Here is a 12991-nt window from a genome sequence, read left to right on the forward strand (position 1 = left end):
AAAATAATGAAATTAAACACGAGTGTACTTACATCTGCGTTGGGAAACTTATTTCAGGTTAATACTACTCAAATACGCGAACCGAAGATTGCAATTGTGTGAGACACAAAACTAGTACGGCATTTCGTGACTAAGTCTTTATGTAAATATTAGGGTGTGTGACGAAATGTTCATGTAACCAGATAGTAGTTTTGTAACCAGAGAGATAGATAGGGATATATTCTTACACACATGTACTGAGCATAGATCTCAAAGAAAGAAGCAGTAAATATAAGTTCCAGCAAAAACGTGTCAACTATTGGTTCGAACGGGATCAAAAGTACCGTGTGTAACATTTTGGCGACCCTGCCAGGACCGCTAATCGAGGAATTTCTCGTAAAAAGGCGGTTCTCTAGACCTGGAAGACGATTGACCTCGTGGTCAAAGAAGTTGATGTTGTGTTGGACGCACATGGATACGAAATTAGCGTTCCTTTGAATGCTTTCATCGCAAATAAGTCAAGCATTCCCTTCGTATGGTACTGAAGACTTGATGTACGTGGCCTAAGAGGAATTAATGTCCGTTTGAACGCCAGAAAACTTTAGAGAACGTGGTTTTGCAAGATTTGGGGGTGTGGTGTAATAACAGACCAAGCCGGCTACGATGGATTTTGATTTAGAGGCTCAGCAGTTGAGATTGGAGCAAGAAATTTTAAATTTGTCGCTAGAACGCTTGCAGGAGTTAGCAGAACACCTCAAGGTGCCTTGTGAAGATGAAGGAAAACTAAAGTTATCGAGGAAAATACGGAGGACAGTCGAAGAAGTAATAGAGAGCTCAGAGGACAAACAGTTAGTCATTGAAGACATCGGCAAATTCACCAAGGAGAGCAACACAGCGCAGAAGGATGCTGAATACGACAAAGCGAAGAAAGAACTAGAGAAGATGCAAGAGAACTTCAAGAAGATGATGGAGGATTACCAGAAGCAAATCAACGAAGCAAACGAAAAGTTGGTATCTCTACAACCAGATAACAAATCATCAAAACAGGAAGCAATCGAACCGGTATGTACTCTTAGTGACGTAGGCGTCGTAGATGTACGAAATGCACTCAGGCGCGATTTTCGTATCATTGGTATGATTGGAGGAGATACGCACAAAGACCGCTTGTCTCTCGTAAGTCTCTTGAGGCAAATCGAGGTTGGTCTTAAGAACAAATACAGCGAGACAGAAGTAATCGAAGGCGTGATCAGAGCGATTAGTCCATCACTTAAATTAAGATCTTATTTAGAAATGATGCCAGCGCTAACGATAGGAAAACTTGAGCAGATTCTAAAAGCACATTATAAACAGAAATCTAGTACAGAGCTTTACCAAGAATTGACAACGGCATGTCAGGCTGCGAAGGAGTCTCCGCAAGATTTTCTAATTAGAGTCATGGATTTGCGCCAACAAGTTCTCTTTGCATCGCAAACGAACGAAGGAACTGTTAAGTATGACTCTGCGTTAGTAAATGGTTTATTTCGCCACGTGATCGAGACCGGCCTGCAGTCGGAATCCATACGCACAAAGCTTCGGCCACATCTGTTAAACGCTGACGCTAGTGACGAAGAGCTAATGGAGAAATTAAATGCTGCGGCGTCGGAAGAGTCTGAGCGCATGAGTAAGCTGAGTCCTGGGTCACGCAAAGCGCTCGTTAATCAAATTCACGCTCCTGTCGAACAAAACGATAGAAAAATACCAGCGCCAAAGAACCATGGCAGTGGGAAAGCACAGAGTGAAGATAGCTACATGGCAACGCTCAAGGCTCTTCAGGCTGAAGTGGCTGCAATTCGATCGGATTTAAATAAACCGCGCGAAAGAAGGAAGGAAGAGAGGAATGTTCGCCGTTGCACTAAATGTGAAGAAAACAACGCTGAAAGTTGTAGTCATTGTTTTAAATGTGGATCGGGTGAACACTTCGCGCGGGGTTGCAAAACAAAGTCGGGAAACTCCCGACGGCTACGCCCGGGGGACAGGGAGTAGTCCGGGAAAACAAAGAGTCCCATGTGTGCGTGTCGTGCGGAGTACAAGGGAAACAAGAAACAGTCATACTTTGTTCGGGATGCGAAAGTGTTAATTACTGTTCAAGTGCGTGTAAGTTTGCACATTGGAATGAGCACAAAACACTTTGCAATGCAATAGGCTATATCACCCAGCAAGAGAATGAAGAGATGAGAGAACAAGGATTTTACCGCACACACCTCACGCCAGGACAACTCACCAAAGTTGTTAATTTGGTGGGGAAGAAATGCATGATAACTTGTTTGTTAAATGGTCGCAAAACTGATGCATTATGGGATACTGGGGCTCAGGTTTCTATCCTCCCCAAAGACTGGATTGACAAACAAATGGATGGGACTACCGTGCGTAAAATAGGGGAACTTTTAGATGGGCAAAATCTAAACCTGACAGCGGCGAACGGTACCCCTTTCCCATTTGAGGGTTGGGTCGAAATAGACTTTGAGCTTTTGTCAGGAGGAGAGGGAGCTAAAGTCAAAGTTCCTTTCTTGGTTTCACGAGACCAATTAGACACACCTATTATTGGGTACAATGTTATCGCAGAACTTGTTAAACGTGAAGGGGAAACAAAGGACGGAATAGTAGACAGTATGGCGGCGACAATGACTCATCTGAAAAGAAGCGACGTAGAAGGGCTAGTGAGTACGCTGCGCGCGGTTGATCCATACTGCGAACTTGCCGAAATTAAAACTTGCAAGCGAGACATTGTAATACCCAAAAAGCAAGCAACAATTATAAAGTGCTCAGCAAAGGTTGGTCCGACTGAGGGTAAGATTCCAGTTTTGTTTGAACCAGACCCCCAAGCCTCGTGGCCGAGTGAAATAAATGTACCAGAATCTGTAGTGACTATCTCGGGAGGCTCATCCAGTCGCGTGAAAATCAGTGTCGAGAACCACTCTGACCATGACGTACGTATTAAGGGCCACACTGTTCTCGGTAGCCTCTACCAAGTACGGTCGGTGACACCTGTCGAGGTAACACGGAGAGATCTACCATGTCAACAAGCGACACCACCCAGCGAAACGGATTTTAGCGCCGAGGAAATCTCCCACCTACCTAGCGTAGACGGCCTGACAGACGAGCAAAAGAACATCGCTCTGAGCATGCTCAAAGAAGAGGCCCACAGTTTCTCCCAAGACGACAACGACATCGGCTGTGCTGAAGAGCTGCAAATGTCTATCAACCTGTCAGACAACAGACCAGTCCAGAAAACGTACACAGCAATCCCGAGACCTCTGTATCCTGAGGTAAAACAGTACGTGGAGGACCTTCTAAACCGTGGCTGGATACGACACTCGAGATCCTCTTACTCTTCACCAGTAGTGTGCGTTCGTAAGAAGGATGGCAGCCTACGTCTGTGTGTCGACTATCGTCAGCTGAACGAGCGCACAGTTCCAGACCGACACCCACTGCCGCGTGTGCAGACAACTCTAGAGAACCTTGGAGGGAACAGCTGGTTCTCGTTGTTGGACCAAGGAAAAGCCTATCACCAAGGATTCATCCATCCATCTTGTCGAAACCTTACAGCATTCGTGACTCCATGGGGCCTCTATGAATGGGTTAGAATTCCTTTTGGTTTAATGACAGCGCCTGCTGAGTTCCAACGATTCATGGAAGGCTGTCTCCACGACATGCGAGATGACTGTTGCGTCCCCTACATCGATGACGTCATCGTGTACAGTAGGACTTTTGAGGACCATGTCGAGCACATCCGACAGGTTCTACGTCGTTTACGATCCCATGGTATTAAGTTAAAACCTGCTAAGTGTAAGCTGTTTCAAAGAGAAGTCCGTTACCTGGGACAAATCGTATCCGCAGAAGGATATAAACCCGACCCATCGAACGTTGCCGCAGTACTAGTACTGAAAAACTCGCAACCCAAAACAGTCGGGGATGTAAGAAAACTTCTCGGGCTGGTCGGATATTATCGGCGATATATTCAGGACTTCTCAAGGATTGCGTGTCCTCTGTTTGAACTCCTACAAGGACGAAACGAAACTAGCACACCAGAACAGTGCAAGAAAACGTTCCGCCGTGGAAAACGAAGTCAGCCTGCCGTTTCGTCCTCGCAACCAGTAACCTGGGCAGCCAAGCATCAGGAAGCCTTAGAGAAGCTGCTGAATTGTTTGGCTACACCACCCATACTTGGTTATCCAGACTACAACACGTCGTTTGTACTGCACACAGATGCATCAAAGGAGGGATTAGGAGCCGTGCTCTATCAAAGGCAGAACGGTATTATGCGAGTGATAGGGTATGGTTCGCGGGCACTCACGAAGGCTGAGAAGAATTACAACTTACATTCAGGCAAACTAGAATTCCTAGCATTAAAATGGGCTATTTGTAACCATTTCCGCGAATATCTCTATTACGCACCGCAGTTTACCGTCTACACAGACAACAATCCCCTTACGTATGTACTGTCGACAGCTAAATTGAACGCGACCGGCCAACGTTGGGTAGCAGAACTTGCTGATTTCAGGTTTTCAATCAAGTATCGCCCAGGTAGCGTAAATGGTGACGCCGATGCTCTCTCGAGAATGCCTCTTGACATCAACACCTACATGGAATCCTGCACAACCACGACAACGAGAGAAGACGTCTCAGCGGCCTTCAATGGACTCCATGCTCAAGAGAAAGGTGAAGCCGTCTGGATAGCAGCAGTGGGTGGTACTCTAATAACTCCAGATGAAGAAATGTTGAGTGGAGTGACAATTAACGGCCTCCCAACAGATACCATTTTGGAAGCTCAACGACAAGACCCAGCAATAGGACGCGTACTAGCCATGAAGACTGAAGGACGCTGCCCCACAGTCAGAGAGATGAGGAGGGAGCAACCACAGACAAAATCTCTGGTTCGACACTGGAATAAACTACATATAGACGACTGTGGACTACTACGCCGACATATTGGAGAGTATAAACAGCTTGTACTTCCTCCACAATACCACAACTTAGTGTTCAAGGAACTCCACAAGGATATGGGACATTTAGGGGCAGAGAGGGTTGTACACCTCGCACGTGAACGAGTCTTCTGGCCAAACATGGAGAGAGACATCACTCATTTTGTATCTCACGTATGCGAATGTATCAAGCAACGCAAACCGAATCGAGAGACTCGTGCTCCTCTGCAACCCATCAGCACATCCGCGCCTTTTGAACTAATCTCTGTGGACTACCTTCATCTAGAGCGCAGCGTGGGTGGTTATGAGTACATACTGGTAGTAGTCGATCACTTCACTCGCTTTGCGCAGGCATATGCAACTAGAAACAAATCAGCAGCAACTGCAGCTGAACGACTGTACAACGACTTCTTTCTCCGATTCGGATTTCCTGGTGCAATCGTACACGATCAAGGAAAGGAATTTGAGAACAAACTCTTTCAACAACTCCAGCGTCTATCAGGAACATCTCGAGTGCGGACGACTCCATATCACCCACAGTGCAATGGGAAAGCAGAGCGCTTCAATCGGACACTGCTGTCGATGTTAAGAACTTTGCCTGAAACCGCGAAAAGTAGATGGAAAGACTCGCTAAATAAAGTAGTGCACGCGTACAATTGTACTAAAAGCAGCTCAACTGGTTACTCGCCATTTTATTTGATGTTTGGCCGGACTCCAAGACTACCGATCGACATAATTCTCGGAACATCAAACAGAAAGGGAACATCCAGCTACACCGAGTTCGCTAAGAAATGGCACACAGCAATGCAGGAAGCATACCTGAAGGCAGCGAAAAATGCTGATATCTCTACCTCTAGAGGAAAGAAGAACTATGACCAGAAGGTTCACTACACACAGTTGCAGCCAGGTGACCGCGTTTTGGTCAGGAACCTCTCTGAACGTGGAGGGCCAGGAAAGCTTAGATCACATTGGGAGGACAAGGTTCATGTGGTAGTACAAAAGAGAGAGGGAATCCCGGTATACGTTGTGAGACCGGAAGGACGCCCAATCGACGGTAAAAGAAGAATACTCCACAGGAATCTACTCCTACCATGTGACTCACTTCCACTGGGCCACACCCAGCTACAAATGGAACAAAGGCAAGCAAACCAGAATCAAGATAGACCGGCCTTGACACAACCTCAGTTTCTAACTAATGACAGTCCATCTGATGACGAGTCAGAAGAACAGTTTAGAGGGTTTTTACCAAACGAACTGAATCCAGCAACTAATGAACGTGAACATAATGAGTCAGCGGAAACAGACCCCCCGCAAGAAGACCAGGTATCCCAGCAAGACAATCTACCTCAGGAAGACTACGCAAGCCATGACCAAGCTCAGAACCTTGAGGACGCTCAACCTCAGCTCATCACTGTAGGCGAACCTGACACAGAATTAGAAGCAGTTCCTCCTACAGAACCGGAAGGCAGACCAGTCCGCGAGAGACGCCCTCCACAGACGCTAACCTACAACACTCTTGGGACACCAATGACTAACTGGTACCATGCAAATGGTATCGCAGCTTACCCTTATTACGGAGGGACGTATCACTACCCCGCTCCTGCACACGGAGGGACCTTCATCAACCCACCAGTCTTGTCTAGACAAGGACAAGTTCAACAACCTTACAACCAACCTGTATACCCATGGACAGTGTATCGCCAACAGTTTAATGGCTACAACACTTACAACCCGCAGTACTAACAGATATATTTTTAGCATATTATTCTTATAGTTTATCAAAAAAAAAAAAAAAAACTGGAACGGGACTGTGTCAAATACACAATGATTAGTCAGGGACTACACACGTCCTACTACACGAAACATTAGAGAGACGACGTGCCCAGCGCCGGCGGACAAGAGAAGTCATATGGACTATAGAAAACGAGACAGCAATGAACTGATTGGGCCTGATCAACCCAATTCACTTGAACTCTATAATCTGTAGATAGTCTTTGAATAGTGTACACGTCTGATTTATGTTTAGTGTTTTGTCATGTCCAGGAGGACATCATTTTAAGTGGGGGAGTATGTGAGACACAAAACTAGTACGGCATTTCGTGACTAAGTCTTTATGTAAATATTAGGGTGTGTGACGAAATGTTCATGTAACCAGATAGTAGTTTTGTAACCAGAGAGATAGATAGGGATATATTCTTACACACATGTACTGAGCATAGATCTCAAAGAAAGAAGCAGTAAATATAAGTTCCAGCAAAAACGTGTCAACTATTGGTTCGAACGGGATCAAAAGTACCGTGTGTAACAATTGCATCACAAGTCATGTTTAATCTTCAATTTAACATTCGGCTTTCTTCCAATGGACAAAAGAAACCCTACAGAAGATCCCCTAGAGAAAGCAGCGTCAAAAGAATGAGTTTTGAGGACATTTTAAAATGGAATTCGCCCTTCGATGTATCTCTCTTTGGAGAAACATTCACTTTATTCAAAGCAAATACAAAAATAATAAGCTGCACCAACCTCCAGAATTACAGTAGGAATGAGTACACTGTTGTACAAGATACTCCATCAACGGTTTTTATAAAAGCGACAGGCGAAATACTAAAGGCTATAGAGTATTATATAGGTGGAAAATCAGCCAATGACAGCCAAGCTATATTTGTGTGCCGTCAACAGCAGTTATCCAACTGTTCAGGGGTGTATATACTGATTAATGAAGGAGAGTTTAGAGTCCTAATGAACAAGTCCATATTCGTGAACGCTTCCAAACAGGTTTATGATTTGTCAGAATACACATGGATAAACAAGAGTGTGCTGGTCTGTGAAAACGTTTCTACAACTCATTACCAATCCAAAGTTGTACCAAAAGACGATCCACTATTGACCACCATAACCATAGTCTGCATGTCCTTGTCTATCATCGGCCTGGTGTTTGTCCTCGTGACTTATTCCTTGTTCAGTGAGCTACGAACACCACCAGGAATCAACCTGATGAACCTCAGTGTTTCTATTCTGCTGGCACAACTGTTGTGGTTACTTGGAAGTGGAAAGACAGACACACCCATGGCTTGTACTGTCATCGCGGTCATTCTACATTACCTCTTCCTTGTCTCTTTTGTGTGGACGTCAATCATCGCCTTTGACACTTGGAGGGCTTTCTCTGCCAAAGGAAGAAGACCATTGGCGGATTCAAGGTCCCAAAAAATGAAGCACTGCTTACGCCATATGGCAGTTGGATGGCTTCCTGCTCTGGCCTATGTGAGTTTCTGTGTCGTGCTAGACTCGAATAATTTTGTAACCATCAGTTATAAATCCAGAAAATGCTGGATAGGAAGTAAATGGGCCATACTGTATTTTCTTGCTGTCCCAGTTGCCTTTTCTCTTATATTTAACGTCGTGCTTTATGTCTTGACGTTGAAAGCAATCAGGGCGACTGCAACCGAAGCAAGAGCTGCCTCAGACCATAATGACAGCAAGCAAAGCTTTTGTATCTACGTACGTATCGCTACACTGATGGGATTCCCATGGGCGTTTGGTTTTATTGCTCCGTTTGGTTGCGAGTTCTTCTGGTACCCTTTCGTTTTGATCAATGGTTTACAGGGAGTGTACATTGCTTTTGCTTTTGCCCTCAATAAGCGAGCAAGAAGTCTCTATCGTAATCGTTTTTCCTGTACAAAATGGTCCAGTACTGTTGGAACTACATCAGATAGTAAATCTACTAACAGAAGTACTGTGCCTTCTAATACGTTGCTCCATAATCAGTATATTGAAACGAAACTTTAAACTAGGATGCGAATTCTCTTACTATAAGATTGCAAAGCATTCCTCGGAGTAACGACAATTTGCAAGACATATCAATACCTCAACAAGAAAAAATCTTTCATCCAATATGGCGGCCGTTTAAGTCTATGACTGCGGTCAGAAAAAAGCTGTTACAAGCAACCTTTAATGGGCATGCGCAAGTAAATACATAAACGTATATCCATGGCTACTTTTTTAAACGTGTCCCACATGGAAAGGAGAGATCATTGGTTCTTAGTGATCAGCGAAACGGGCGACAAACCGGGCCTGCTGGTCATAGCAATACTAAAGGGGTTAATCATCTACGGTCTAGGGGCCGACTAACCTCTCCCTTAGGCTTCGGCCGAGCTTCCTGATCAGTCTGTAAGTCCTCGGATAAGGTGTCGGGGCCGAAATCTCCGGCGTAGCCGTAAATGCTTCGCGCTGCCATACGACGGTTCAGCATTCGATGTCTGGAAGTATGGTCCTAACAAATCAACATAAATTAATAAAAGACTAATCATCTCAAAAACTGCACTCCCTGGTAGATGAACTTTTATGTGAACCAAATTGCAAGTCCCATACTTAATAAATACTTGCCAACTTAAAGTCAGAAAGGATCAGGTCAAAATAAAACTTTTTAAAAAAATTTCCAGGAAACAAACTAATAGTGAACTCTTTTATTTTTGTTTGAGTGAAGGAATTTAACCCGTGAAATAAATAAAAAATGTCAGTGAACGTGTAATGGTCATACTAAACACAAAAGGAAACAATGGAAAGGACGTTTGCACGATGGTGTCATTGACCTCTACTAACCAGACTCCCTTACTATTCTCATAGGGATGAAGCGGTAAGCCGTGTGGGATGGGCTCGGAAATCATATAACAACATGCGTAATAGGTAAGTTACGAGCCTTGTATGAAACGACTACCAGCTCACTAAATGCACCGTCCTGACGAGGCCCAATATAGGCCAAAACAGCTATCCACGGTTTCTAGTTGAGCTGCCAGCTCATTTTTTACGCGACTTGAAGTTGTGAAAGGCCCATTGGCCCTCTTCTTCAGTCATTTCATACGAGGCTCGTAATTTACCTAATACGCATGTTTTTATATTCTCATGAGGGAATACAAATTTGAATAAAAAAGAAAATTCCCATCATGTAAACGTCCTATTAGGGTCTACTAATGTGTATTAATCTATTTTTTCAATTGTGTTTAATAATCAGACGAAAAAATTATTTTTGATTAAATCAGTCGTTTAATTTTTTTATTAAGAATATGTTTTAGATTTTTGATAAACAATTTTAATAGTACTAGCTTCTAGTAAAATCAGTAGCGTTTTTAGCATAATATATATATGACGATCATATTTAACTTTATATTTCCAGGAAGGAAAATTACCGCGATCCGATTACTGCGGATTCTTTGGCTTTCCTTTAAAGAAAATTCGATTTGATTTAAATCGCATTAGTGAAAATTACCGCGATGCTTCTCTCAACACAACGTGAGATGTCTGCGTGTACCCGACCCGCATATTTCTTGTCGAGCAATTTCAAATGAGTAAGCCACAAAATAATAGACTTTTTCATACAGAACTTTCAAGTTGGAACGTATTTCTGGGTCCAACTGTTCAAAAAAGAAACCACTATATAAAGCAAAACATTTTTCAATGATTCATTTAACGTCTATAGTAAAACAATTAGGACTTTGGAAGTCAAATTTTTTCATAGAGAAAAACTTCAAAAGGAAAAAAATTAATCATTAACGTCTATGCCTGTGTGGCACGTAGGGCCGAAAAACTTCAAGAAAAATCTGTTTTTCGTTTTGGACCCGAGAAAGAAGTTTTTACATACAAATGATGTTACGCTTGAAAGCTCTATAGGGAGCAATATTTTCCCATTTCCGTCAAACCAGGTCATGTTTTGGCCGAAAAACTTTTTAAAAAATCTGTTTTTCGTTTTGGACCTGAGAAAGAAGTTTTTACATACAAATGATGTTACGCTTGAAAGCTCTATAGGGAGCAATATTTTCCCATTTCCGTCAAACCAGGTCATGTTCTTGGGAATGAGATTCTTTTAAAAATCTCAACAATGTTTTTTTTTGTCTTCCTTCAAGTTTTAACTGTAAACAAACAAACGATACTAAACTAAATGATAGTCTAGTATGATTAGTTACTTGGTTTTATATTTAATAAATCAGTTGGAGAAACCCATTACCAGCCTTCAGTGAAAAGCTAACACTCTCCGCCATGTTCAACTGAATCTGGTAAAAATTTCACACGAGACCGGACATGACGTCATTCAGGAAAACATTACGGCCCTCAACCTCGGAAAAGTCTATTATATTGTGTACACTAAACACTTCCTTGTCTTTTCCTGTATCTTCTACAGCTACTGTAGTCGCTATAACTCGGAATCTCTATCATCTCCCCTCTTAATGTCCGGTGTTTCATCCTCTATGTCTACAACGAACGACACGAGGGGTATAGACTCAATAGGGTTGTCTTCTGTATTTTGCCGCTCGTCTGAAATATATCCCTCTTGGGTAGCCTGTGGTTCTGCAGGAGGTTCAAAACCTTCACAATCCGGCTCAGTTTTTTCTTTTGTCGATGTTTCCGATTCATCCTGTTTTTCCAGTTCATCGCCGGTACTTTCATATTCACTTGAGCTCGAATCACTCTCTTCTTCATTCGCTCTTTCTACAACAACCCTTGGAATGAGTTTATCTGTTTCTGTCTCCTCCACCGAAAGCGTGCGGCCAATTTTCCATCGAACACCACTGGCAACAAACGATATCCCTTCATCGGCATCCTCTTTAATGCCTTGCGGTCTCGCTGCCTCAATTTCATTTTCTCTTTCCTCGGCTTTTCCTTCACCTTCTTCGGGCTCAAAAATCGTGGACAGTTTTTTCTTTTTTTGGAATGGTTCCGAACCGTGTTTCTTGCGATGGCCTTTCTTTTTGTGATGTCGGCGATGTTTGTGTGACCTCGATTCTGAAGACGTTGAAGGAACTTTGAAGCGTAGTGACTGAGGAGCATGACTAGAAGAAAAATACATTTACGATGTAAGAATCCAAGATATACTAAGACTTTTAAAAAAAGTTAGTTGGAGCTAATTTAGTGGAATCAAAATGTAGAAAATTATAAGTGACATCGAAGCATTGATATTGAGATATAAATACAATTAAGGAATATAGGCAACCACCTGTGGTGAGGTCATATGGAATCATATTTCTAAACGTTGGATCAAACTACCCCATATATTCTCTTGGGATCCCTGTGTTAAATGTTAAAAAGAGCAAAGGAAACGCCCGCGGAAGAGGCTAGGATTATTAAACCTTAAATCTTTCTCTTTATTTCACCAAATTGAATGCAATTGAATAAATATATTAAATAAAGCCACTTTATTCAAATCATAACTGTCTATTCGTAAAAAAAAGAGAGAATAAAATCGATTTAAAAAGCAAAACAATTTAAAGCAAATTGCGCATGCGCAATGAATTTGCTCATCGGTTGCTATTTTGATTCATGAGAAGATTCTGCCCACACAAATCACGAATATTCAACTGAATAAAAAAATAATTTTTATTGAACAGTTTGAAATTATTGTTTAGAAAAGGAAATGAGTCTCGTGATGCGCATGCGCAGTGACTCGTTTCGAAAATTTGTTTATTTCAACTTATTAAAGCTGTTCTTTCAATTATATCAGTTAAAATACAAAGTTACTACAAAATGTAATATAGATGCAAAGTTTAAGGATGGTAAGCGAAGAAAGAATCCGATCAACTCATCCCACATGGATAAATGATATTTGAATTCTTTGTATAAATGGTTGGAGCGTACAGTATATAGTGCGCGGATGAGCCTCACTGGTGTGGGGTGCGGGCTTCAAACCCGTAGCCGACTAGCGTCGGAGCGGTTCAATTCCGCCTTCTGCGCGGATTTTGAAATTTTATTCTAGAAATTTTGGAAAAAAAAATACATCCTTCGACTTTAGTAAATGCAATTTCTATCCATGAAACATATTTTATTTAGAGATTGAAAATCAACAATTTTCTGCCAATTTTTTCCCCCTTATAATCTCAACATGACATTTTTGTAAGATTGTTCTTTTTTTTTTTTTTTTTTTTTTAGATTTTTAAAAAATATTAATTTAAAATTTTCACTCAATTTAAAGTTAACGAATCAAATAATTTTCACGCAATTGCAAGTTCCGATTTACAAAGCGTAAAAAATGAAAAAAACTGACTTTTAACTGTAGCGACCACCTTCAG

At 42.3% G+C, this 12991-nt stretch overlaps 2 protein-coding genes and 1 non-coding gene across 4 annotated transcripts in view; 2 read left to right on the forward strand and 1 right to left on the reverse strand.

Annotated features, from left to right (window-relative positions):
* The first annotated feature begins 642 nt into the window (after positions 1–642).
* LOC116293047 (uncharacterized) lies at positions 643–8921 on the forward strand. The gene is made up of 2 exons (XM_089025009.1): positions 643–1876; positions 1960–8921. The coding sequence occupies exons 1-2, from the start codon at positions 643–645 to the stop codon at positions 6681–6683; spliced, it is 5958 nt and encodes a 1985-aa protein (XP_088881135.1). The 3' UTR covers positions 6684–8921.
* A 464-nt stretch (positions 8922–9385) lies between these two features.
* The window catches only part of LOC116293148 (Na(+)/H(+) exchanger beta), a 38077-nt gene continuing 34471 nt past the window's right edge, over positions 9386–12991 (reverse strand). For both annotated transcript variants that reach the window (XM_089024685.1, XM_089024684.1), the window contains exon 25: positions 9386–11758. In XM_089024685.1, the coding sequence (XP_088880811.1) occupies positions 11122–11758 (637 nt within the window). In that variant the 3' untranslated portion in view covers positions 9386–11121. The remainder of the gene's footprint in view (positions 11759–12991) is intronic.
* Trnastop-uca (transfer RNA opal suppressor (anticodon UCA)) lies at positions 12571–12657 on the forward strand. Its single transcript has one exon. It is a non-coding gene; the product is annotated as a tRNA-Sec (tRNA).

This window comes from Actinia tenebrosa, unplaced genomic scaffold (genome assembly GCF_029948245.1).
Source record: "Actinia tenebrosa isolate PJP-AT-01 unplaced genomic scaffold, QUT_ActTen_1.0 PGA_scaffold9__36_contigs__length_13948895, whole genome shotgun sequence".
NCBI classification, from domain to species: Eukaryota; Metazoa; Cnidaria; class Anthozoa; order Actiniaria; family Actiniidae; genus Actinia; species Actinia tenebrosa.